The sequence below is a fragment of the Aquila chrysaetos genome, chromosome Z (assembly GCF_900496995.4).
Source record: "Aquila chrysaetos chrysaetos chromosome Z, bAquChr1.4, whole genome shotgun sequence".
In the NCBI taxonomy this organism is placed as follows: Eukaryota; Metazoa; Chordata; class Aves; order Accipitriformes; family Accipitridae; genus Aquila; species Aquila chrysaetos.
Window position 1 is genome coordinate 46238663 of NC_044030.1, and position 25887 is coordinate 46264549.

Here is a 25887-nt window from a genome sequence, read left to right on the forward strand (position 1 = left end):
TTCTGGGATAATCTCTTGCAGCTCTTGGCGAGTTCATTAGCTGTGGTTGAGATCCAAAAATCTGAGCGGGCACGGGAAAGCCAGTGGAGTTTGGTAGAGGTGATGTTTTTCTGCATATGGAAAGCTGTACCGACAGAGTCGCTCAGTGTTGTTTGTTGCAGGATGCTTGCCTCTAATGTGATTCTGTTGCCCCATATTTACAGGTTGCAAATCAGGGGCACCAAGGAGTTCTGCCGTCAGGACTCACCTCCTCCTTATGAAGCTGTGCAGAGACAACACAGCTCTGAGCAGGTATGGCCCACAGGAGTTTAAAGTGTAACTTGTTTTTCCACTATAAAGTAAGGTTGCATTGAGGCATAGTAAATGTAAGTCAGGTATCTTTTCATTTCAGAATAGCAGGAGAATATGTTTGGTTACAAATGTGTCTTGCTGTAAACTTCACTGAAGATTTTAGCTAATCACTTACCTTTAGAGTTGAAAAGTTTTCCCCAGTTGGAAAACCCTGTCTAGGCATGGGAGAAGAAGAAAAATACACTGTGGAGCACCCCTGTTGAGGTTATTCCAGAGGACCCCTGTGCTGCTTCCTTGCTTTACCTCCCTTCCACACCTGTACTCCTCCTCCGTGGGACTAGGTCAGGGTTTTGCCATGCTCACTGATCCCTTTTCACTGGTGTTTTCAGAAGACAGGTGCTTTTTCCCAGAAAATATTCAGCAGGATAAAACTGGCTGACCTGGATGAAGAACATTAATTTTAGACATTCACTAGTCTTGGTTTTGCAGTGGAATTAAACACATATCACATATTCACTGTGCAGTTAAGCAAAAGTGTTCACTTTCCAAGGTGGATGTTGCAGTTCTTAGAAAATACCAGAAAAAAGATGGTGGCTTGTGATTTTTCAACTTTTCTATTTTATTCCAGGAAGGTGCGCTACGAGTAAGTGTCATGGAAGTTGTTGACTCGGGGGAAGTGAGTCACAGGCAAGCCTCTCAAGGTAAGAAGTACATTTTAAAATTTGTTCTAGAACCATTCTACCCAAACCAGATGACTTAATGTAGCAGTAGCATTATTATTTCTTTGAAAGACAGCCACCCTATTGCAAGCCAGACATACAGAATTGTGATTGTTTTGGGCAGTAGGAAAAGGGATTAATAATTAAAATATATAAAAAGTTGTTTGCTTTTAAGATACAAAAAGAAAGACATATTTCCTTCTAAGTAATTTACAAGTTAGTTGTTGACTCTGTGTCCATACATTTTAAGAAATGATGTCCAGCTCCAGTGCTTCCATTTGTTTTGTGTATGTGATGGTGCTTGTTGACATTTTATTGCTGATGAAGATAGGAAAGGGATAAAATAATACTGTACTGTGTTGAGCTAAATGTGGGAATTACTTTATTATTCAGCCTGCACTGGAAAAATTACTAAATAGTTTCTGCATACTGGTACAGGACATAACTAGACTACGTGTACCTTACACTCTGGCAGGCTACCTGAAACCTCTGAAAACAAGCACTTGGATGCTTCTGATATCTCATCAGTTGTGACAACCAGAAAGAAATTCAGAAGAGGTGCAGCAAAAAGTTTAGTTCTCAAGGACTTCTGTGGTGGGTTGACCTGGCTGGATGCCAGGTGCCCACCAAAGCCGTTCTATCACTACCCCCTGCCTCAGCTGGACAGGAGAGAGAAAATATAACAAAGGGCTTGTGGGTCTAGATAAGGACAGAAGAGATCACTCACCAATTACCATCACAGGCAAAACAGACTCACCTTGGGGAAAATTAACTTAATTTATTACCAGTCAAGCAGAGTAGGGTAATGAGAAATAAAACCAAATCTCAAAACACCTTCCCTCCACCCCTCCCTTCTTCCTGGGCACAGCTTCACTCCTGGATTCTCTACCTACCCCTGCCGGAGGCAGGGGTTGGGATCAGTTCATCACACGTTGTCTCTGCCGCTTCATCCTTCTGAGGGGCAGGACTCCTCACACTCTTCCCCTGCTCCAGCGTGGGGTCCCTCCCACAGGAGACAGTCCTCCACGAACTTCTCCAACGTGGGTCCTTCCCACGGGCTGCAGTTCTTCACAAACTGCTCCAGCATGGGTCCCTTCCATGGGGTGCAGTCCTTCAGGAACAGACTGCTCCAGCGTGGGTCCTCCACAGGGTCACAACCTTCTCCAGCGTGGGCTCCTCTCTCCACAGATCCACAGGTCCTGCCAGGAGCCTGCTCCAGTGCAGGCTTCCCACAGGGTCACAGCCCCCTTCGGGCATCCACCTGCTCCAGCATGGGGTCTTCCACGGGCTGCAGGTGGATATCTGCTCCACTGTGGACCTCTGTGGGCTGCAAGGGGACAGCCTGCCTCACCATGGTCTTCCCCACAGGCTGCAGGGGAATCTCTGCTCCCACGCCTGGAGCACCTCCTCCCCCTCCTTCTTCACTGACCTTGGTGTCTGCAGGGCTGTTTCTCTTGCATGTTCTCACTCCTCTCTCTGGCTGCAGTTTCTGTGTGCCCTGCAAGTTTTTCCCTTCTTAAATTTGTTATCACAGAGGTGCTACCACTATCGCTGTTGGGCTTGGGCTTGGCCTTGGCCAGCGGCGGGTCCATCTTAGAGCTGGCTGGTATTGGCTCTGTCAGACATGGGGGAAGCTTCCAGCAGCTTCTCACAGAAGCCACCCCTGTAACCCACCCTCCCCCCCAAAACCTTGCCACACAAACCCAGAAGAACTTCTTATTGATAAAACTGCTGTTGCTTTCTCTGAGCACTTTGAGCACAAATGAAAATAGGATATCAAACATAAGTCTGCATGATGACTACTTAAAGTTATGAGAATGGAAAACAGGAAAAGAATACTGTAGAAAATGCAACTGTTGTGAAGGAGTGTCAGGAAAGTGTTTGGTTTTTTTTTTTTAAAAAAGCTATGATGAAGCATTGTTTGAGGTACTGTTTGTATTTAAAAACTTCCTTTGCAAGCAGGCAGAGCCAAGCACATGGGATAAATTGTACCCTCCTCCCCATCTTTTTAACTGGTTTGTCCATCTTTTTTTTTCCTCTGTTTTTAGGGTTTGGGGGTTTTTTTTGTTTGTTTGTTTGTTTTTTTAAATAAAAAGGCCTGTAAAGAGACATTTAAATCTCAGCCTGGCTGTTAAACTCCGATAAAGAAGAAAGTGAGCATCTTAATAAAGAAAATTAATGCTGCTTCTTCTAGAAGCTAAGGCTTCCTAGGGGCAATGAATTTAAGAAAAGGAAATATGCTGAACAGTATCTCTTCCTTTGTTTTTTGGGGGGAGGTGTACTGGGTCTAGCAGGGATGGAGTTAATTTTCTTCATAGCAGCCCATATGGTGCTGTTTTGGATTTGTGACCAAAACAGTGTTCGTAACACACCAATGTTTTAGCTCTTGCTAAGCAGTGCTTGTGCAGCATTGAGGCTTGCTCCATCTCTTACTCTGCCCACTTCCACAGCATGTAGGCTGGGCATGGGCAAGAGGCTGGGAGGGGACGCAGCTGGGACAGCTGACCCGAACTGGACAAAGAGATATCCCATGCCATATAACATCATGCTCAACAATAAAGACTTGGGGGGAGTTTCCCAGGGTTGCATTGCTGGGCATCAGTCAGCTGGTGGTGAGCAACTGTTTTTGCATCACTTGTTTTTCTTTGGTTTGTTTTGTTGTTCTCCCTCGCCCCCTGCCTTTAAACACTCCCCATCCCCCTGGAGGGGAGTGAGTGAATGAGCAGCTGTGTGGGGCTGAGCTGCCTACTGGGCTTAAACCACAGCAGGAGGGTAATACAGAATGAAGGGATATGTTGGAATTGTGGCAGAGTAACTCCATGGGCTGTCTCAGCTGATGTAAAATAACAGTCTATAAAGAAAAGCTGAACTTTCAGTTTATGCTGGTAGTCTGTCGTGCCAGGGCATTTGTGTGTGATGCTGTGATTCCCTTGGCATCATTGGGACTGATCAATCAAGTGCGGCTCCTGACAGAAGTTAAAACTATGCACTACTCTGCCAGCAGAACCTGGGGGGGTCCTGGCTGCCAGCTGCAGGACGAACTGTAAGCTTCTCTGTGTCAGCTAAAATGGTTTTACTGACTTCGAAAGCACTCCTGTCAAGCAAAATGGGACTTTCCCTGCTGTTTGTGGTAGGAAGACATACAACCTTCTACTGATGGCTGGGGATGCTTGGCAGCTGGTCTATATCATCACGTAGTAGATATATGACTTTCCAGTACACACCAGCTTAAGCCAGTTATCCCTCTGACATCTGTAACATTAATATTATGAAGAATTATCAAAGATCATGAAATTGGTTCATTCATCTGTTTAGTAATTAAAAAAAAAACCAACTTCTCCAACTTACCAGCAGCACTGTACCTCAAGGACTGACTGCTAGCACAACTCCACTGGTATTAAAAAGTTTATATTGGTGATAGATTCTCTAATCCTCCCTCATTCTTGGTCCGCCATGGTTTGTTGCTGGGTCCTACCTCCTGACTTCCCAGGCTGGTATCTGCTTTATATAGGTTGTGTCACTGTTTCTTCCCTTTAGAGATTCCAGGTTGCATTTGTGTAGGAGATAAGGTGCTATGCTCAACAAGTACATACCATCCAAGCCTTAATTTTCTTGAATGCTCCAGTCACTGACACATTTCTGTTAGAGTGGCAGCACAAACATTTGCCATGTTCTGAATAAAAGACTGTTTACATTCATTTGCTTTTTTGCTCTTGCATGAGCAAGAACATTATTTTCTGTAATATGCCAGGTGCCATCAGATAGAGATACAGAACCAGGCTTGGTGAGAAACATGTAGAGTCATCCTGTTCTGTCCACTAAGAGGCAATTGTGGGAATCACAGAATATAGTTTCACCCTAAGGAAAAGGAGGAATGTTGATTAATTGGAAAGAATCAACATATCACAAGAATTCAGGAAAATCTTTATTTTTAATAAAGAACCTCACGAAAGAAGATTTTTAATTCCCTTATAGGAACTGGTGACTGATTTACAAGCTACCTGATTGCAAACAGTGACTGACCTCCATGACCATATGCTGTCATATCTTGGTACACCTGCTTATATGCAGGAGGATTTCAGGATCTGTGAAATTTAGTTTTCTCTCCAAGAAGGCCGTAGTACCTTTCCCTCTGATCAGGTAGTTTAAGGTGAGGTTTATACTAGGCAAATCTGGGGGGTTTTTTGGGTTGTTTTTTTGGTTTTTGTTTTTTGGTTTTTTTTGCTGTTCCAGTTGCATAAGGCTGAACAGGTTTCTGCAAATGTTTAAGCAGGCTTTAGACCAGTATTACTGGTGAGTGTGGGTATATGCACACATACATGCACCTCTAGGCTTTTGTGTCCAATCATTACAGATTTGTGGGGGCAGCACAAAAAAAAAAAAAAAGGTAAAAATCTCTAACAATGGCTTGTACAGATCTGCTTTATTCTGACTACTTCTTCACCTTTACTATTCCTGATTACTCAGGTGAAGAAATTCCTGAGTCTTCCAGCAGAGTGAGCCTTTCGCCTTCAAATGCAAGCCTGGTGCCTGCAGGAGTGAGCAGGAGAGCCTTCAATCAGTTGTGGAAATGGTCCGAAAGTGACTCAGAGCTATGCTACTGGTTTCTTCAAGGTGACTTGATTTTCTCTATCAGTGCTTATGTAATGAGTCCTTTAAAGAACATTTGTCAGAAGGTTAGTACCTCGAACCTAGTACCTGCAGAAATCAGCTACTGTCTACCAAAAGAGTACCTACCTACATTACAGCAGTTTTCTGCTTTGCCAAATCTTCTCCACCCAACACCTTAGTCTTGCTGCTCTTTAGGCTTTCACATTTAAGAACAGGGTCTGTAGCAGTCATTGCTAGTTTGGGGAGGAGGGGATGGATGGTGGAAGATGAGGAGGAGGGAGCACATATGATTTCTCAGTGTATTTGTACAATGGCATCTAAAAGCTTGCAAGGGCAGTTGTCAATGTGAGCAATTTAAAGCAAAGTTAGCTTGGGTATTTGGTATTAGCGTATAAATTTGCACCCCTTTTCTCACTTCTCTTAGCATCAAAAAACCCCCAAACTCAACACCATAAACCCACAGTGGACAGCTAATGAAGTCTGTCACAGCTGCTTTGGTGTCAGTGATCCAGTTCAGTTGCTGTGGGAAAAATGCTAGTGTGACTGCAGAGTCCTTGATTCTGGTGACTGTCTTAATCTACTAGTCAAGAGTCTTGCAGTTTTTATTAGAGGATATTGGAGTCCCCATAGTAGCTGCTGATACATATTAGCACTCACAAAATGTAAGCAGGGAGGGGGCATGTTAGTAACAACCATTTCTTTTGAATATTGGGAGTGTGCCTATCTAGATTACACTTAGTATTTTGTGGAATGATTTTATGTCTCTGCTATGTCATGCGTTTTGTTTTTCCTCCTATCAACTTCCACCACAGCACCCAAGAGAATCTGCTGCTGAAGCAATAGTTGCATGACACAGAGCCTGTTCATAGCTATGAAAGCAGAGCGGAGCATTTCTGCTGTAGAGAGACTCCATCAGTCCGAAGCATCTGGGTGCTTTAGGCTCGGTGTAACTGAGGTTAGGTCTGTTCAGCACTGGACCTGAGAGTTAAATACACGAGTGCTGCAGGAGGGGAACTCAGCTACAATAGAACAACTGAAGTTTCTTCAAGTTAGTTAGTGTTCTTCTTACTGGGAAGTTTTGCATCTCCTCCTGGTATTGTGTTTGGCGTAAAGCCAACATTAAAGTTCTTCTGGAACAACCTGTAGGTGCTTTTATTTATTTTTTTTTAACAGGGCCAAAAATTTGTTATTGTTATTTAGACCAAAGGCATTGGAATTGATTCCCTCTTGCCCCTTGCTTATTCCTTGCAAGGTAATTTTGAATGTTGAGGTTTTGGTTGTTTGTTTTTTTTTTCCCTTGTATTTCCACTTTGTAGTATCACTAGCTTCCAGCTTGACAAGCAATTATTTTCAGATATTTTGTAACTAGCCCTTTTGACTGGTAATAACTGAAAGTTACAAAGAGTGTAGGAGAGCTCATAGAAGCCTTCAAGCTTTGCTTAACCTTCTTTATATAACTGTATGTTAACATTAACACTCAATGCTCATTTCAGGTCTGTTCAGAAAAGAAGAAAAAGAGAAAGGAACCGATGTACACAAAATGGCAAACAGCTTTCCCAGAAATGTCCCTCCACACCCTTTGACATGTGATATGCACTAAAACATAGTCATGTATGACTCTATTTTATAGGCATTTTCTCTAGTGTAAATCCAACACAGAGTGAGCCTTGTGTGCCACCCTGACCATGCCAGACTGTTAAGTTTTACGTGGTTAAACTCTGCACTGCATCATCACTGAGTCAGGATTGAAATCTCAGGGGATACTTGTTGTACAACAGTACTGTGAACCAAGTGGATTGTTTGCTTTGTTTGATCTTTTTCTTCAGGGGCAGTGCTCAGCTGTGAAGCTGCAACGCAGGCTAAATTAAAGCTAGAACTCTGCACTGTCATCTTGCAGAAGAGTTTGAGACCAAGAGCTTTGGCTGTGACAGGCTTTGAAATCCAGTGTTTGACAGACAACAAGATTTACACATACATTAAACAGCTTGTGGCACAGAACCTAAAGCAGTCATCCGGCAGCATGAGCCTTGACATACGTGAATTGGTGGAAAATACCAAGTCTCTTTTAAAATCAGATGAGAAACATATGGCAGAAGCTATCACCAGTGCCACCTTCTTTGAGCAGGTAGTTTTATTACTTGTCTTTGTCAGGTGATGTGGAAACCCACTGGCCTTGGTTTGGGAGTATAGGTTTACATTTGCCACTCTGCTTTGTGTGTCGAAGTTTCTGAACCCATCTGGCTTCCTTTGGTACTTTAGTTTTATTTAGGGAGTGTGCAAGAGGCTGTGCAGCTATAATGTCTCTTTCTCTATCAGCCACACAGCCAGGAAGGTTTTCAGAAGACTGAATATGTGTGTATTTAAAAGCTGAAGGAGATGGTCTTCTGTGGTAGAATCACAAACTGTAAATAACATGACAGTGTTTATACTGATCATGGCAGGGGAGAGGGATGAGATGTTATAAAGTATTTAGTATTATAAACTGGAAGGAATGGAGGCTGACAAGGACATTTTTATGCAAACCCACTAGAAGCAACTTTTTTTGATTGGCTCCCAGGATAAAAATAAGGCCTAGTACTAAAGGAAAAAAAGCAGAAAGTAGAAAATATGTGCTTATATTAATGGAATGAATATTCAGAAGTTTCAGACATTACAGACTTCATCAAACAAATGTTTTGGTGGCTTACAGACCATTTGGATAGATGAGTTGATTCATGCACGGTACAAGTAATTTGCTGTGACAACTGGTTTTGGTTTGAGTTCTCATGCAAAACACATCAAAGATTGTAATTTAGGCTCTGCAGATAAAGTGAGATTTCCCACTGCAGCCTACAGGCAACAAAAGCCTCAACAAATTTGACAGAAACAGCTGGAAAAAAATTCTGTGTGAGAATCTAATTTATGACACTGGCCTGAAGGTTATTACAGTCCAGTGGCTTCTGCAGGAAGCAACATTTAAACTCTTATTAAGCAATACCTGACATGCCATGGTTTGGGGTGAGCTAATTTTTGTGCAGCTTTTTTTTTCTAAAAAAAAGACAACACTCACTCAATTTCCCAAATGGGTTTGCTTTTCCCATGCCTCCTTGATAAATAGCAATTTTAGTCTCAGCTTTTTTTATTATTCTTTAAAAATAACAGACAACACTACAACTAGCTTCTTCCTAATTGCGTAAGAAACTATTATAATGGAACAAAAGCATGAAAACAAATCTGATTTACATTTTTGTTTTTCCTTTTAAAGGTGATGGCATCTGCTGGGCAAGCCATGTCATTGTGTACCCGTGTGTTACCTTTCAGACAGCATCCTGGATTGCTGTATCTGGAGAGCTGTGGTGACCTGAATACTTTCACCACAGATGAAGATTAGCTAGCAGAGGAGGATCCAGACAGGAGAGCATGAACGGCTTCGAAGTCTTGCTGGCGTTGTCAGGGAAACTGTATTTTGAGCTGGTTTCTGTCTTTATGTCTTTGAGCTGGTTTCTGCTTATTCCTCAGTAGAGTACTTCTGTCATACATACATGCTGGACAGGAAAATAATCTCTGACAAGTGGGTGGAAGAGTGTGTTGACAATCCATTTTTTTTATACCTTCATGCTCAGACTCCTAAGGGGAAGCTGGTTCCACAAAGTCTATTAATGAGATTGCAAGCTGGCCTTTATTTGGCTTTCAGGTGCAACTAGGGTACTGTCCTCTTGCATCTCTGTAGTTTATCACCACTTGGAATGGATTTGCCTTTTTTACTCAGCTTACAAGAAAGATGGCAGAATAGCTCCATGCCTTGGTTTACTGGGGTGAGGCAAGGCACATCTGCACTTTATATTGCATTGGAGAACAGGGCCAGTGTCAATGCCTGTGTTCATCTGGTCTACGTTACTGTAGGTCCACTGATCTTTTATTATTTGTTTTTCTGGCATATAGCAGTCTGCTTCCTAGTAGATGTGCTTGCAATGTACCAGTTGCCATCTGTGCTGGAATCACCTGTGCAGCCTTCTCAAATCCTCTGCAGACACGCAGGTGACTACCCAGCATTGTTTTGGCAGTCTTAACCATTAGACCACAGTGACCCAGGAGCTGACACCCTCTGGCTAACAAACAAATGTATACACCAGTTGGCTCAAGCTGTTGACTGCAGATAGTTTGCTAAGCTGTGTTCTAGATGTATGCTGCTAACGCGGAATACCCTAAGTATTTCCAGAAGCTGGGATCATGTACACAAGTTTTATTTGCAAGGCTAGTTGTATCCTTCCGTGTCTCATCAGGATGGCTAAATATTCCTACTGCTATTTTAACAATAACGTTTCATTTAAAAATTACTAAATGGCTTTCCCGCTGAAAACCAAAAAGCTTCAAATGAGTTTAATTAAGCTTCTTCAGAAGTTGAAACTGTGCAGTATGGCTTGACTGACTAAAGATGATAACTTTAATAAAAGAAAATGCTTATCTCTGTACTGGAATGGATGTTTTATTTTTCCTGTCTAGTAGAGGAAATACATAGGGGTATTGAGTTTGCTGGAGCATTGGCATATTGGTACATTTTGCTCTCAGAAGTAAGAGAATAGCAAGTAAAAATTGAGGGGTTTTGTCTTGGAGAAGAAAACACCACAAGAACACACTGCTTCATTATGCTGGCTTTTATCTCAGCTATGTTACATATTTTGCAATTCTATCACGTTTAAAACTCCAAGTCTTCTTCTTACATGCATCATCGTAAGTGGGAGTTCTTTCAGATCTTCTGAGTTAGCTTCCTTTTCCCAGTTAACCATTGCCCTTCCAGAACTGTGGAAGAGGAAAATTATGCATATCCCATCATTGCAAACTGTACTTCCAGTAGCTCTTGACAGCTCTTACCTTGCTGTCACACTCTCTATATAAACTCCCTGCAACCCTACTAGAAGAAAAGCCTGCAAAGGTCCCTGGGCTCCAAGTCAGGATGCAACGTAAGCTTATGCTTTGGGAGACTTGATCACAATTCAGTTAATTGCTCATTATCCCAGTGGAACAGGACTAGCTGAGCTAAACTTATCAGCCATTGGACAGTGCTTCAGATAACAGGAGAGAAAAAAATCTGATCTCAGTAAATTATCTGCTTACCATAGCACTTAATTTCTAAGTGACCAGGTAATTACTCCAGGACGAGTGCCACAATTATTTATAAAACCTATGAATCAAGTTATTACCCAGCTAAGCTGTTTCCGTAGCGACCAGCACAAAACCAGATACGTTTTTTAGCAGGTCATGCTTTAACAGACACTAAGAGAAACAATGTGGCAACAGCCACTGTTCCACCAGAGGAAAAGATACAAAAAAATACATATTCAGTCATCAATTTTTCTGTATAATACTCACCTTTATGTTACCACAGGCTTCTCTGGGGACAAGGAACAGTTAGGGCAAGTGGCTGAGGCTATCTGGAATCTCTTAGTCAAGAATGGGCTAGACATTCCATCTTCTAAATGTCAAGGTCCAGGACAAGAAGTCAAATTCCTGAGGGCATGGTGGATAGCTGGAGCAGTTGTGGTACCTGACGATACTCTATCAGCTATTGAAAAGGGACAGACTCCAGGCAATAAAACCAAATTACAACAGCTGTTAGGTACTTTGGGCTACTGGAGAAAACATATGCCAGGGTTTTCAGTGATTGCCCACCCTCTCTATGACTTGCTCCAAAATAATAGGAAATGGGATTGGACTTTGCAACATATGGAAGCCCTTAACACTCTGAAAGATGAGCTTAAGGCTTATCAGAGACTAGCTCCATTGCACCCACAAGATCCATTAAGGGTGGAATGGGGATTTGCTGAACATGCCTCATACTGTGGTGTGTTTCAAAAGGGGCCACAGGGACCAGCTAGACCATTATTATTCTCTTCCACTGCATTCAAAGAGACTGAGCGACGATATTCAGGTTGGGAGAAGGGGATTCTTTCCCTCACTAGAGCAGTTAGAGGCTGAAAAGCTGTGTACCTCACAGGACGTTATAGTACAGGGTTCTTTCCCTCTCTTAAATTCAGTCCTCAGTGGGTCACCTTCTCCAGAGGAAGTAGACCAAAAGGCCACAGTTAGGAAGTGGTATGCATATCCAGAAGGGATAAGCCACTTGCTCCCACTAAAGGAGGGTTTGACTAAGGTTTTCGAACTACAGCAACCTGTAAACCCTGATCCAACCTTGCTGGGTCAACCGTATAAACCTTCTCCAATTGAGGAGGCACCCGAATTTGTGGCAGGCTCAGATGTGCAGGGAGTGTGGTTCACTGATGCACCTGCCCATTGAGTGGAATAAAAATGGCAATATAAAGTAGTAGAGTAGCATTGGAAATTGGTACTGGGAAGAAAGTCGAGGAAGAGGGCGGAGGTAGTGCACAAGTAGGAGAACTACGGGCTTTATTACTGGCCGTAGAGAATGGTGCTACCATTGTCTATACTGACTCTTACGCAACCTTTAAGGGTGCTACAGAGTGGGTATGTCAGTGGGAATCTAGTAAGTGGGAAGTAGGTCATGCAAAAGTGTGGAGGATAGAGGACTGGCAAAGTCTCCTGGCAATAGGGAGATCCTGGCCTTTAAGGGTGGGATGGGTGAAGGGAGATGCTTGGGATGGAACCCCAGCTGTAAAATGAAATCAGCAGGTGGACCACCTGGCCCAAATCAGGACAGTCACCAGTGAGCAGGAAGATTGGGATAGACTAGCACAATGGTTGCATATCAAATGAGGCCACTCAGGGAAAGCAGATCTCTATTATGAATGCCGATCTTGGGGTTGGCCAGTGTCAATGAAAACCTGTGAAGCAATTCTTATAGCTTACCCACAATGCTGAATAAGGCTTAAGCCTAATCACCCAAACCAAGCTCTGGCCCAGCATATCAGACAAGGCAAGGCTCTTTGCAGCACGTGGCAGGTTGATTACATTGGTCCTCTGAGACCATCTCATGGGAGTGGAAAGACTCACCACATCAGTGCCCGGTGGATAATCCTGGACTTCTAACCCTGTGACCCGGTTTTAAGATAGAGGCCTAGTTTGTGCTTTCTTTTAGGGCAATGCAGAAACAAGCCATTCCAGTGCTTCTACTGGCAGTGATGATGGTGGTAGGCATGGATGGTGAAGATCTGGATGATAATGTCGTGGCAAAAATGGCGGACATCAGTATCATGAGCCCTTGAGCTCACATGGGAGCAATGCAATGATTATAGCTGGAGTTTCAGATTATATGGGGGAGGAGGTTATACTCATGTTGTTTGTAGCTGGTCACCAGATGTGACTATACCCTCCAACTAGCTCATGAGATCACAGAGTGGAGTTGGAACAGTACTACAGCATGCCCTGAAATTCCATAGGGGTGACTATGTATGATACGCAAGAAAATACCAACAGAGCACTCTAGAACTGAGTTTACAGCTATCAACCTTAGCCAACACTACATCTAACAATTTGGGGACTCTCAAACAATTGGTTATAACATATTGGTAAAATGACTATCAAAAGTGGGCTGTATTGGATTAGATGCCAAAGAAAGAGAAGGGTATATGTAAAGTTTTGAACATATCAATGGACAACTGCTGTGTTCACTCCAAATGTGTCAATGTGGCTTCAAGACTAAATCAATGAGACAATATGGCAAGAGACTCGGAGGCAATTGCTTCTGCACCAGGGACCAACTGGTTGGGAAAACTTTTGATACGTTTGGATTTTGTTTCACGGGGTAGGCGACCAACCTTCTCTAATAATGTTTGTGGTTATGATTACTGTAAACTATACTGCAATAAGTTCTATCAAATGCTTGGTAGCGAAGCCTGTATTAATGATTAAGTATACGCCCTTAAAACCTGTCCATACACTGGATATTCCACTTTTTAATTCTAGACCAGAAGGGAATGATGGCCAACAATGAGCGTCAAATTCATCAGACTGCACCCCCTTTTAACTTTGGAGGCAAGAGGTGACTGTACCACCACTCCAACGAAACCAGTCGAATCATGACTGTGGTCACAGGGTGGATTGTCTGGCAGTACACTCCCCCCCGCCCCGCCATCCTGCCAGCAGGAAACAAAACTTCTCCAGGCAGGGAGAAGGGGAAGGAAAAAAAAACAAACAAAAACTGAACCCTGGAGGCCGCAGGTTGAAAATTGAACTGGCCAATTGAGAAGCACCAGGTACACTGAGGTGACCTTCCTGGACAATAGGGATTAAATGACCACCTGTCAGATTTGACAGGGGTATAAATAGGGTCCTGCCGGAGGACATGTTGGAATGACTGCAGTCGGGGACTCCCCCTCGGGTTGGGGCACCACCCGAGGTAACTCCTTGAGGGAGAGAGCCCTCGGCTTTTAGGTGAGTGATATGCACCTTTTGAGCCATCACTTTAAATCTTGGGGATTCTTAAGTTGGCTGTGTAGTATTAATTCTCTTTATATCATTGTGCCTGTGGTTTTATAAAATGTTATGGGACTTCTAACTAACTTTTACTGAAGACTAAATCTGAGTTTTAACACCTGTTGGATTTGGTTATGCGTGCATCCGTAACAAGATCTGTTCCCTGTCCCAGAGGAGTGTTTCAGAGAGCCGACAGCCAGGTCTATGCCAAGGGTGCGCTAGCGGTAACCAGTCTCACTTCATATGGAGAACGCACAAGCCAAGGCACTTTGTGTCGGGGTACAAGCCTATCTGTTCTCTGTGTACCTCATGTAACATGCTGTTGTGGTTTAAACCCAGCCAGCAACTAAGCACCACACAGCCGCTCGCTGGCTTCCCCCCACCCAGTGGGATGAGGGAGAGAATCGGAAAAAAAAAGGTAAAACTGGTGGGTTGAGATAAGGACAGTTTAATAGAGCAGAAAGGAAGAAACCAATAATGATAACAATAATAAAATGACAATACTAATAAAAGGATTGGCATATACAAAACTAGTGACGCACAATGCAATTGCTCACCATCCACCAACCGATGCCCAGTTAGTTCCCGAGCAGCGACCTGCCCCCCCGCCCCCAACTCCCCCCCAGTTTATATACTGGGCATGATGTCACATGCTATGGAATATTCCTTTGGCCAGTTTGGGTCAGCTGTCCTGGCTGTGTCCCCTCCCAACTTCTTGTGCCCCTCCAGCCTTCTTGCTGGCTGGGCACGAGAAGCTGAAAAATCCTTGACTGACTTAGTATAAATACTGCTTAGCAGCAACTGAAAACATCGGTGTGTTATCAACATTATTCTCATACTGAACCCAAAACATAACACTATACTAGCCACTAGGAAGAAAAATTAACTCTGTCCCAGCTGAAACCAGGACACATGCCTGCAAAGCCTGTAGCTGAATCAGTGCGTAAAAAATAATGGAATTCCCATATTTCTTGGAGACATATTTCTTGCTGTATTCTGCACCAGGGACTTGACAACCTTACTGGCTATGGACTGGACAGGCAGGTCCTTGCTAACTGCAAGGATTATATATCATTCAGGACTCTGTTTTGTCCACTAGCACCCAGCCTTTTCAGCCACTACAACCTAATACTGAACTTTCACTGCCATGAATTTACAGCCGGCCCCACACATCTCTCTGACTGGGGTACACTGATCCAGAAAAGATGAAATACTTTCTAGATAGGAAGCAAATTTGTTGCAAAATAATGCTCTCACACAATAGTCTTCCAAGATACAACTTAAGTTTTTCTATGGGCATTAGAACAGTAACATTGCAAGTTTCAAAAAAAATGAGTTACCCATATATCCAAACAGTGTAGCAAGTTTTAATTTAATTATCTTCAGGCACTGAGAGACACAGTACCATAGCCAGTTTTTCTTAGTCATAACTAGACTCTCAGCAAGAGATAATGTAAAGGACACACCACACAATGCTATTTCAATAAGTTTAAAGCATGCAAAGATTTCAAGAGCTACAAGGTGTGTAGTGGAACTGTTAATCACCACAGTTCCAGTGACAATGCAGCTGGTAGCAACAGAAGAATCATCTTCATTTACTAAAGTGTGTTTTTATCTGTCAAGAAAAAGATTATGCAAATCTCTTTCATCAGAACCACTCTCCCACCAGCAGCTTTTTTTTTTTTTTTTAAACTACCAGCTTTATAAGCTATCATACATTAAAAAGATAAACTTCTTATACCCTTTCCTATTTGCAAATGCAGTCTCATTTCCTGTCCAGGCATCCTTCAGAACTAATGAAAAAGTACCCCTTCATCAACAGTACTCTCTCAACCACAGATGCCTTCACCACTTCTGCAACTCTCACCCAATGGAAAAGCCACCAGTTAGAGCAAAGGGAATTTATTAGAGGGTGAGACCCTGCCCTCTTAGTCCCAGACCTTCTCATTCTAGAACCTGGGGCGGGGGGGGGCAGACAACACACAGCTTGGTGCACTCTGTCATACTGTTTCTCTTCCCTCTGCTGCCAGGGTACATCTCCTGAACTTTCATGGTCTTGCCTGAAGGTGCCTTTCTGGAGAAGGAGCAGGGTACACATCTCCTTACTCAGTGGGGAAATTCACAGAATCCATGGAAGAGGCTTCTGTGTCTGTGTATGGGGTGGAACAGGGAGGAAAGGCAGAGTGCACGCAGGCTGCGATGGGGTAAAGACAGTAGGAAGAAGCATCAGTGGTTAAGAAGTGGTTAGTGGATGCTTATCATAAGGATAAGCATGAAAGATGGACTTAAAGTGGAAAAAACTGTACCTCCTTTCAGCTTACTTCTCTGAAAGTCATTCTTACGTCTTTCCCATGTTCCCCCTACCCCTGTACACATGTGCATGCAGACTATGAGCAATGATGCAGTGGTGGGGGGAGAGGGCACAAACCTGTCAGCCAATTGCTTAGGATTCAGAGAGACATTTTTCTGCCATCTTAATTTGCTCATTGGTAAAATCATCCAGTGGGGAAAAATTCAGCACAAAATTGCTGCTGTGAAAGCATGAGAATTAGCATAAATTATAGCTATGTTGCCTGGCTGAGCTAGAATACAAACATTTAAAATAGACACTAGGTTTCAAGGGAGGAGAGACTTCTAGGAAAGCAGTCATGCCAGGTGGTCAGTGGCAGAGAAAATGAGGGTATCCAAAAACATTGTACTGGAAAAGGAAAAGAAAGTCCCTTCTAGAGCATTTTACAGAAATGGAAGTAGTTAGGATTGACATTTAAAGCAACAGTTAACCTCTTTAAGAATGGAGAACAGCTCCCTTCCCATACATGTTGCAGTTACTTATTTTGCACTAGGTCTGAGAAGCATCTCAGTTAACATGCTGTTAAAATTCTTTGGTTTCTCAAGAATTGCTGCTGTCCTCCCTCAAAAAAGTCAGCACACGGATTCATGGATAATGTCCTTCTATACATAATTCTGTTTGCTAAACATATATATACACCTTATTCCTGTACACCAAGTGCATCAATAGCTAATGATTTCCCTAATGAGCTATGACTATTATATACAACTTGCAACCTACAGTCACACTTCATTGTGGAGGCCAATGAAACCACTGTTCAGTGATTTGAGATATTACAAAATTTTCTTGGAAGAAAACAGCTCCATCACTTCTACTGTCAAACAAAAAGGATGTTTACATGAGAACTTACTGCTGCACTTGTAGACAAAAGCAAGGACACACAAGTGGTGTCGCCACCAATACCAAGTGGCGACTGTCTGCAGGCTCCTCTCTTTATCATCCACCAGCTGAATTTATGTTGTGGCTGAGGGATATCCCTGAAGGCCACACTGTACGTGCAGCTCAGAGCAGCACAGCACGGGCCTGGGCCTAGTCAAAAGTTAACTGACATGTGGATTGCCAACCCCTCCAGGTACAATGTTCTTCAGATCAGGATTGCTACTGTATGCTCCTGCACTGAATATTTATTTAAATCACAGGCACTGTCAGTCCCCAAGGAGTATCAGCACCATCTCCCCAGCCTGCGAGGCACTACGGGGTGCTGGAACCAGGGTGGGGTCTGCTCGTCCTTCCAGTGTGGGTGCCAACCATTAAAACACTGGAGGTGAGGGCAAGAAAAATGTCCCCTGTGAAGATGGCAAATCTGTGAGATTTGTATGTGTACTGCCACAGGAAAAGTCAGACTTAGGTTTATCCACTGAAATGCAGAAAAAGTTTGTGATATAGAAATCGGAATGTAAAGCTTCAACGAGAACGGTAATAAACTGGAGGATGGAAGGTGGCACGCAGGGAAACACAGAAAGCAAGCTCAGCCTGTCTGCTGCACTATTTACCAGAGACTTCACAATTTCTCCAATCTGTTATTTAAGCAAATAAGGTGAAATACTTAATTCTCACATGTTGGCATATTTGTACTTCATGTTAGGAATAGCTACCCAGTGGCTGAAGGCCCGCATTTAGTTTTGTTCTGAATCAGCTGTGACATTTGTTTTCATTTCTGTAGTTTCAAAGTACTCTTGACAACCTATGAAGCTCAGAAAATCCTATGAAACCTCACCTGAAGAAGTGCTCCTTTGTTGGCTTTTGCTGGTTGATTTTCAAACACCATCATGTTTTTCATAATTCACCTCTCATTATACAAATATTTTTTAACCTTAGCACAGGCAGTTCCAGGATTTATTCTAAGGACAGACATATTGCAATCCTACTTTTTATTTATTCAAATGGTATTAGGTCTTTAAGAATAAACCGTGCTGATGACCTTTGAAGAAAAACAGTGGTTTCAGAAATGATAGTAAGTGTAAAGAACTTTTAGCAAGGCCTTATTTATAAAAAAGCATATTTAAAGTTTTTCAGACAATGGAATAATACTTCTGTCACATAAAAGGCATCTTGAAATAACATATTTTTTGAAGATGCAAACATGGTGACATTTCACATCGTAAAAACTGAGATGCAACCTTAGATAAGGAATCAGCTTCGTTTAGGAGCACTAGTGTCATTTATTACCTGAAAATAACGCTGTTTTAAAAACAAAGTTAATAGCATTGGTTCACATCTGCAGAAACACATATAGTATTACTCCAGACTGTGTGGCAAAAGAGAAGTTCAGACACCTTCCAAGCATTCATGCATTCAGTATTGGCAAGCCAGCCCCTAGATCAGTATGAGCAAACTCTCAGTCTTGTATGAGGTATTTTTGTTTTGTATTTTATTGTTGCAAATCTTACAGACATTAGCGCTCTGTTAAATAAAGGAATGTAGCACAGTAAATACATCACAACAGAACAGCTGGCCAGAAACCCCCCACCCTGCCCCACCCAAACCAAAAAGCCCACTCCTCTCCCCCCCGGCCCCCCACCCAAATCAAACCACTGCAGCTTCATTACAGAGGTTAGAGACCTGTGGCAAAAAACATCAGAGGAATTACATTCAGTAGATGTGCAGTATCAACATTCCAGGCTCACATATATTTATATATATATTTATATTTATATATAGAGATCATTAAATGTTTACAAAGAACAATATTGTTACAAATACAATACTATACTTTTCCCAACGCTTTACAATTATTTCTATTCACCCTCTTTACAGAACAATAGTACAACTTCATAGTCTAGGTACTGCGCTAAATATGTACAAGAGATCTCATCCACATTGCTGTCTTCAGAAACACATTTCATTTAGAAAACAAGGAAAGCAAGCAAACCTGGAAATCCCAACTGAGTCTCAAATTCAAAAAAGATTCAAAACAAACGTGTGAAACTTGCCAATAAAAAGAATATAAGGGATGTTTCATCCTTAATGTAAACACTGAAGAGTTAATTAGACTGTATGAAGCAGCAAGGATGAAAAAGAATTCAGGCTTGTCACTGAAGAAGGAATGTAAACCAGCAGTTTGTTCCTTTGAATCTGTTAAAAAATCACATATCTAATCTAACTAACTGCTGCAACAGTCTAGAGAACTGCCAGCTTGCCCTTTCAAGCTCCTTTTTCTTGAAACTCCCTTTACAAAGTAAAATGGTATTGTTTACAAGACTGTTATCGGAAGTGTGCACATTCTATGGACCTCCCAGTTTGGAAATCTTACGCACACACTGTAATTGGAAAAACTGAGATTTTCTGCTAGACTCTGATCCTATGAGCATTCACTTGCTTAATGGTAAGCACATATTTACCATAAACTGTTCAAGCACTCAAGTGCCATAACTTCACAGAATCTTGGCTGCAAGATTTTCAAAGAAACAGTTGTTTCATCTCTAAATACATTTGCATGTTCAGGTCATCATCATTTCCCAGTGAAGTGAGTTAAAGACCCCACCACATGAGCCGGCCAGAACCACAGAAACAAGTGAAGCTGAAGATGTAAACATAGCAGGAACCAGAAGCATGATAACTGTGTCTTCAAGAGTTCACCAAGTTTCCTCAGGCAACTTATGGAAAGGCTGCACTGTATATAATCTTCTAAATTGTACATGGTTATATAGCATATTTACATATATTACTATATATATGGAAAGTTCTGGAAAAAAGTTCAAATTATCATAAACCAGATGTCTACAGTTAAACAATATACCCACAAGTCATTCACTATCTAGTTGCATCAGTCAGGTAGCAGAGGTAAGTACTAACCTGGAATACTAAAACCGCTCTCTTGTGCAATCTGCTATTGTGGAGATTTGGATTAAATTATATAACAACAAGTAAAATCAAGTCATCATACATTAATCTCAACACTAAAACATATTCACTTACTACAATAGTTTATGCACCACTTCATTATCTCCCTTATGTATTTACTGCCCACTGAAATACAAAGTTTATTCTCTACCTCTGATCAGCCCATGGATATCCATGATTTCTGAAAGCCAAAAATGGACCTCTGGTAAGAGAGCTGAATGGCTCTCAGCAGTGTTTGCACCAAGTGTGCATATGCATGTACACACACACACATCCACTTCCATGAATCTCCGTAGTAATGTCTAGGTATCATTATGGGACTGCAAACAACACTTACATTGCACAGTCCACCCCACAATAATTGAGAAACAAGTGACTATGACCAACAGCACATTTGCAAAGCAGAAGTAGTGAGTGGCTGTGTGTGGCCTGCTCTTGTTTTGATCTCACTGAGCCTTTCTATCACAGTAAAACACAGCAAAAACTGTTTCTTTAAAAGAAACCAATGTATTAGCCTGCACTAAATGCATGGTTCAATTTCAGCATAAACACCAGTATACAGTCCTGATAAAAAGTAACTACAGAGAATGGAGAATTTTCCTCTCACTAGGAAGAAAAACCACTGCTTCTCCCGCCCACCCCACCCCTTAAAAAAACCCCAACCAACCCAGCCCCTTTTTCCCCTTCTGTGTCTAGCATGCAAGTTAGAGGCCAATCAAATCCTAGATTTCATACATCCCTACAGTTTATCATCTTCATACAAGTGCATATAGTACACGCGTATCTCCTTTAAGTGCCATAGATATGGAAAAAAATCACAAGTTAAATTACATAACAAAATAAATAAGTTTATTCCCACCTCATCCCTCCCACTGTTATCTATATCATGAACTAAAGAGAAAATCAATAAAATTAGACAGGTCTTTGGACAAAAATATATGTTAAAACTGGCTCAGAGAACAAAATTACTTAGAATAGTCTGCAGATCTCTTATATTCAAACTTCATAAATAGCAAGCACAATTTTAAAAATGTCTATATACATCAGCACACATGGCTGTGTGCACCAAATTCAGAATAAAGAGCCTAGAAAAAGTGTAGCTATTCAGGAAAGCCCCTCGCTATTTCTCTTGTAGATATTTAAAGATCTTCCCCCCCTCCTTTAACCTCTAAAACAGGAAAGGGACTATAAAAGACATGTTGCATTTAAAAACAAAGTAGAAGAAAACAAAGAATTAGAAACCTGGGGCAGAGAGGGGGAGGCAGCTGTAAAAAATGCCTCCCGAATTACTTAGTGTAAGTAATGCAAGTGTAACATGTTTCAGCAACTCACAGAGTACCTTTTGGGGTCCTACTACCATGAAGAACTGATGACAGAGGGGAATTAAAAGGTGTGTATTTGGACAGACCATTTTACAACAGCAGCATTTACTGAGTTTTCATAAGCAGGTAATTCTTCCTGAGGGCAAAACTATCCTTTTGGTATTCTACTTTCCCTACAGACATAAACTTTTAATACTGAGCTCAGTGCCTGTGGGAAAATAGGGCAAGAAAAGCAAAGTCACATGCAGGATATCCAAGAGAACACTTTGCACCCTATAGTTTTATCTGTTTGGTAAAGACATCTTTCATTCAGCAACATTTAATTTACTCAGTTTGTCAAATTACAGCTACAAAAATAAAACTGGTTATGCAGCATGAAGCAGAGTCAATCTTCTCTGTCAGTCCTGCTGTGAATAAAGCTGCTGTTATTTTCCTGTTTTGCATGTGGAAGTGCATGACGTTTCACTTGTAAAAAGATGCAACTGAAATAGTCCCATAGATGTATTTTGCCCCTTCCCAAAATACAGGAAAATGGTAGGGAGAAGAGGAAAAAGGGAGGGAGGAGAGAAAGACAACATGTTTGTGTCTGTGAAGGAGAGAGAGAGAGAAAGAAATGTCTCTTCAGACACAGAAATGCAGCACTAGAGAGACAAGCACTGGTGAGGAAAAACATCCTCCATGCACATTGTGACGGTGAGGTGTCGGCTTTAGATGTAAACTGGTTGCTCTTGCGCAGTCAACAGCCTGTACATGGCAGCTGGCATAGTCTTCATATGAATCTAGAGGAAATATGGCAAGTTAATCAATGCTCCTAACATGCATACTACAACAAAGCATTGGCGAAGGAACTAGCTAAGGTCATATAGGACAGAAGGGAAAGGTAAAACCTGAGAGTTTTCATACCCTTATTAAAGTATTGCAGGTGGTGACTTTATGAAACAGTATGTTTAGTATCAATGAACCATCTAAAGTTGTGGACACTTCATATTTTCAGATTAGGGTTCTTCTAAAACATAGGAGAACTACGGGTAAATAATACAAGAAACGGTGTGCTGGCTTGCTCTCACTTCCACTTTTTAGAGTTGACTAGCAACAGGCTAATAGAAGCAGAATCACAGAATTATGGAACAGTTTGAGTTGGAAGGGACCTTTGAAGACCATCTAGTCCAAACCACCCTGCCAGAGGCAGGGACATCTTTCACTAGATCAGGTTGCTCAAAGTCCTGTCCAACCTGACTTCAAACACTTCCAGGGATGGAGCAACCACAACTTCTCTGGGCAACCTGTTCCAGTGTCTCACCACCCTCATCATAAAAAATTAGTTCCTTATGTCCAATCTAAATCTTCCCTCTCAGTTTAAAACCACTGTCCATTGTCCTGTCACTACAGGCCCTGGTAAAAAGTCTCTCTCCATCTTTCTTATAAGACCCCCTTATATATTGAAAGGCTGCAATAAGGTGTCCCTGGAACCTTCTCTTCTCCAGGCTGAACAACCCCAACTCTCTCAGTCTGTCCTCGTAGGAGAGGTGCTCCAGCCCTCTCTGATCATTTTCATGGCCCTCCTCTGGACTTGCTCCAACAGGTCCATGTCATTCTTGTGCTGAGGACCCAGAACTGGACACAGTACTCCAGGTGGGGTCTCACCAGAGCAGAGTAGAGGGGCAGAATCACCTCCCTCTACCTGCTGGCCGTGCTTCTTTTGATGCTGCCCAGGATGCGGTTGGCTTTCTGGGCTGTGAGTGCACATTGCTGGGTCATGACCAATTTTTCATCCACCAGTACCCCCAAGTCCTTCTCTGCAGGGCTGCTCTCAATCCCTTCAACCCCCAGTCTGTACTGATGTCGGAGATTGCCCTGACCCAGGTGCGGGACCTTGCACTCAGCCTTGTTCAACTTTATGAGGTTCACATGGGGCTACTCCTCAAGCCTGTCAAAGTCCCTCTAATGGCATCCCTTTCCTCAAGCTGATCAACTGTACCACTCAGCTTGGTGTCATCTGCAAACTTGCTGAAGGTGCACTCAATCCTACTGTCTATGTCATTGATGAAGATATTAAAAAGTATTGGTCCCAGTATGGTCCCTTGAGGGACACCACTTGTTACTGGTTTCCACGAGTTGTTACAGGTAACAGCGATGAACTATGTTATATTGCCTAGACACATTGTCTGCTCTTACCTCACCAACAGCATTTGAGAGAATGTGAACAATTTTCTCATGGGGAGTTGCTACAACACTCTGTCCATTGATTTCAATGATCCGATGGCCGACACGCACACCTCCTCGCTCTGCTATACCTCCTCTCATAAGGCTACAGATCTGGAAGGGAAAGGACAAATTTATCAGGGTCTGGATAAGGAACAGAGACTTTAGATTACCCATTTTTGCCTGTAACCTGTAAATCAGCATTTAAACACAGAGGCTTGCAACAAATTCTAAAATGTAATCAATCACCAATTCAAAGCAGAATTTGTTAGTGACAAATAACTACTGGATATTCTCTTCCAAGAGCAGAACAAACTGTCAGAAAGGGCTGTTTGTGTTGTACTTCACATGTGCTGTGGTTTGGACATTTAAGAGTGTATGAAGGACCACAGTTTAACAATGTTCAGGATGCAGATGCCTTACAACAAAAGAGGATCAAGGACAGTCTTTTACTTTTGAGATCATGCAATGGTTTGTTTAGAGACATGAATGATGCAGATTGAAAGCAGCCTTTGCTATAGATTTTTGTTTTTCTAACCTAACACAGCTTTTCTGTTCCTCTGGCTGACTCTGAAGTTGTGAAGTAAGTAGAGTCAAAGACAAAAAATAACTCTGATTAACTCAGCTTTCATATCTTAGACTTAACACATGTGCAAAATCCTGCTTGCTGTAAGGGAAAAAATGGCAGCTTCCCTCTTCCCACAATGAAACTTACCCACAAATGGATAAGAAGTTTCATGTATGCTAAAGCTTAACCAGAGAGTGTGGACGTTACTTACAATCCCATTCTGCACACTGAAGCCCAACTGATATCTGAGGTCCGGTCTCCTGATCAAGACTGTGGTTACTGGAGGACACCTAACTATGTTCAGTTTAACCCGGGCCTGGTTTTTCAAACCCTGTGAAAAGAAATCACCATGAAAAATGTTGCCAAAGACAGAGTGAAACATTTAATATAAGCACTGGCGGCGGGGGGGGAGCATTAAAATATTGACATGGGAACAGCTCTGAATAAACAGCTCTTTGTATGCATTGTAAGAGAATGTGATCACTGAATGCCAGACACAAGCATCAGAATATGCAGTGAAATGAGTGATAAAATACCAAAATATCAAATTTTTCTTGCCAAGAAGCTGACACAGTTGTTTTAAGAAACCTAGCTTCCTCTCAGCTATTTCTTCATTTGATAACACAAACCATGTATAAAAAGAATATTGAACAGGTCTATGCAGGTCAACAAAAAAGCCAATGACTGTGGATGGGAAATAAAATTTTAAATAAGTAGGTAAGATAGTTACAAATAAGTGGCTTCCCTAATGGGATATATTAAATTCTGCCAAGCAAACGGCAGGTCCTGCTCATACCATGCTTCTATAAGCAGTGCTCCTAATTCCCCTTCCTCCTCTCTTCTAAAAGAGTTATATCACATTCATCATTAACTCCTTGTTACCAGAAGAAAATTGAAGGAGGAAAATTTATTTTTACTGTCAGGGTGGTAAAACACTGGAACAGATTACCCAGAGAGGTTGTGCAGTGTGGATCCAACCTTGGAGTTATTTAAACCCTCGTGGTTACTGCCCTAAACAACCTGCTGTACTTTAAACCAAAGTGTTGGTGTGGACCAGCTTCTGCAGTGACTGCCAGCCTCTGAGACTCTGTGATTGTATGGCTCGACGAAAACTCAAATGTAAAAACGCAGATGACTGCAATCTGACCCCTTGTACAACTTCAAGTATTCAGCGCTCTTAGAGATTGTTAAGGTACTTTTCTGAAATGCTTCATTCACACAAAGGATTAGCCATAAATAAATACATAAATAAAATCCACATCAAGAAAGAAATGCTTTATAAAGAATACAGCAACTTTGACCTTACTTAATACAACACCTACCAATTCCAGTACCTACTTCAGAATTCTTTTTATATGTACAGTTGAAATCTGGATCCCACTGCAACTAACAGGTGTCTGACACTGACTTCAAAAGGTTAATTGTGAAAAATAATTCCTACTATAGCTAAGGTAATACACTGAAGTCTTTGTATCCAGTTTACTGCTGCTGATTCTGTTCAGCTAAACTCCAGCTTCAGCAGTGACTTGAATAACTAGACTGGCATCCTGCCAGGGTGAACTGCCTTAGAGTCTGTTTTCTTGTCAGTGCCTTAAACTGGATGCAATCATC

The 25887-nt window shown here is 42.0% G+C and overlaps 2 protein-coding genes across 5 annotated transcripts in view; one reads left to right on the forward strand and one right to left on the reverse strand.

The window, feature by feature from the left end:
- FAM189A2 (family with sequence similarity 189 member A2) overlaps positions 1-9327 on the forward strand; it is a 30747-nt gene extending 21420 nt beyond the window's left edge. The window contains 6 exon segments of the mRNA XM_041121083.1: positions 162-291; positions 920-992; positions 5478-5624; positions 7448-7746; positions 8866-8987; positions 8989-9327. Coding sequence (XP_040977017.1) covers positions 162-291; positions 920-992; positions 5478-5624; positions 7448-7746; positions 8866-8987; positions 8989-9070 — 853 coding nt within the window. The 3' untranslated portion in view covers positions 9071-9327.
- Positions 9328-18695: 9368 nt separating this feature from the next.
- Positions 18696-25887, reverse strand: part of APBA1 (amyloid beta precursor protein binding family A member 1) — a 99897-nt gene continuing 92705 nt past the window's right edge. For all 4 annotated transcript variants that reach the window (XM_030004050.2, XM_030004045.2, XM_030004046.2 and 1 more), the window contains 3 exons: positions 24488-24607; positions 23682-23822; positions 18696-22285 (listed from right to left, as the gene is read on the reverse strand). In XM_030004050.2, coding sequence (XP_029859910.1) covers positions 22214-22285; positions 23682-23822; positions 24488-24607 — 333 coding nt within the window. In that variant the 3' untranslated portion in view covers positions 18696-22213. The remainder of the gene's footprint in view (positions 22286-23681; positions 23823-24487; positions 24608-25887) is intronic.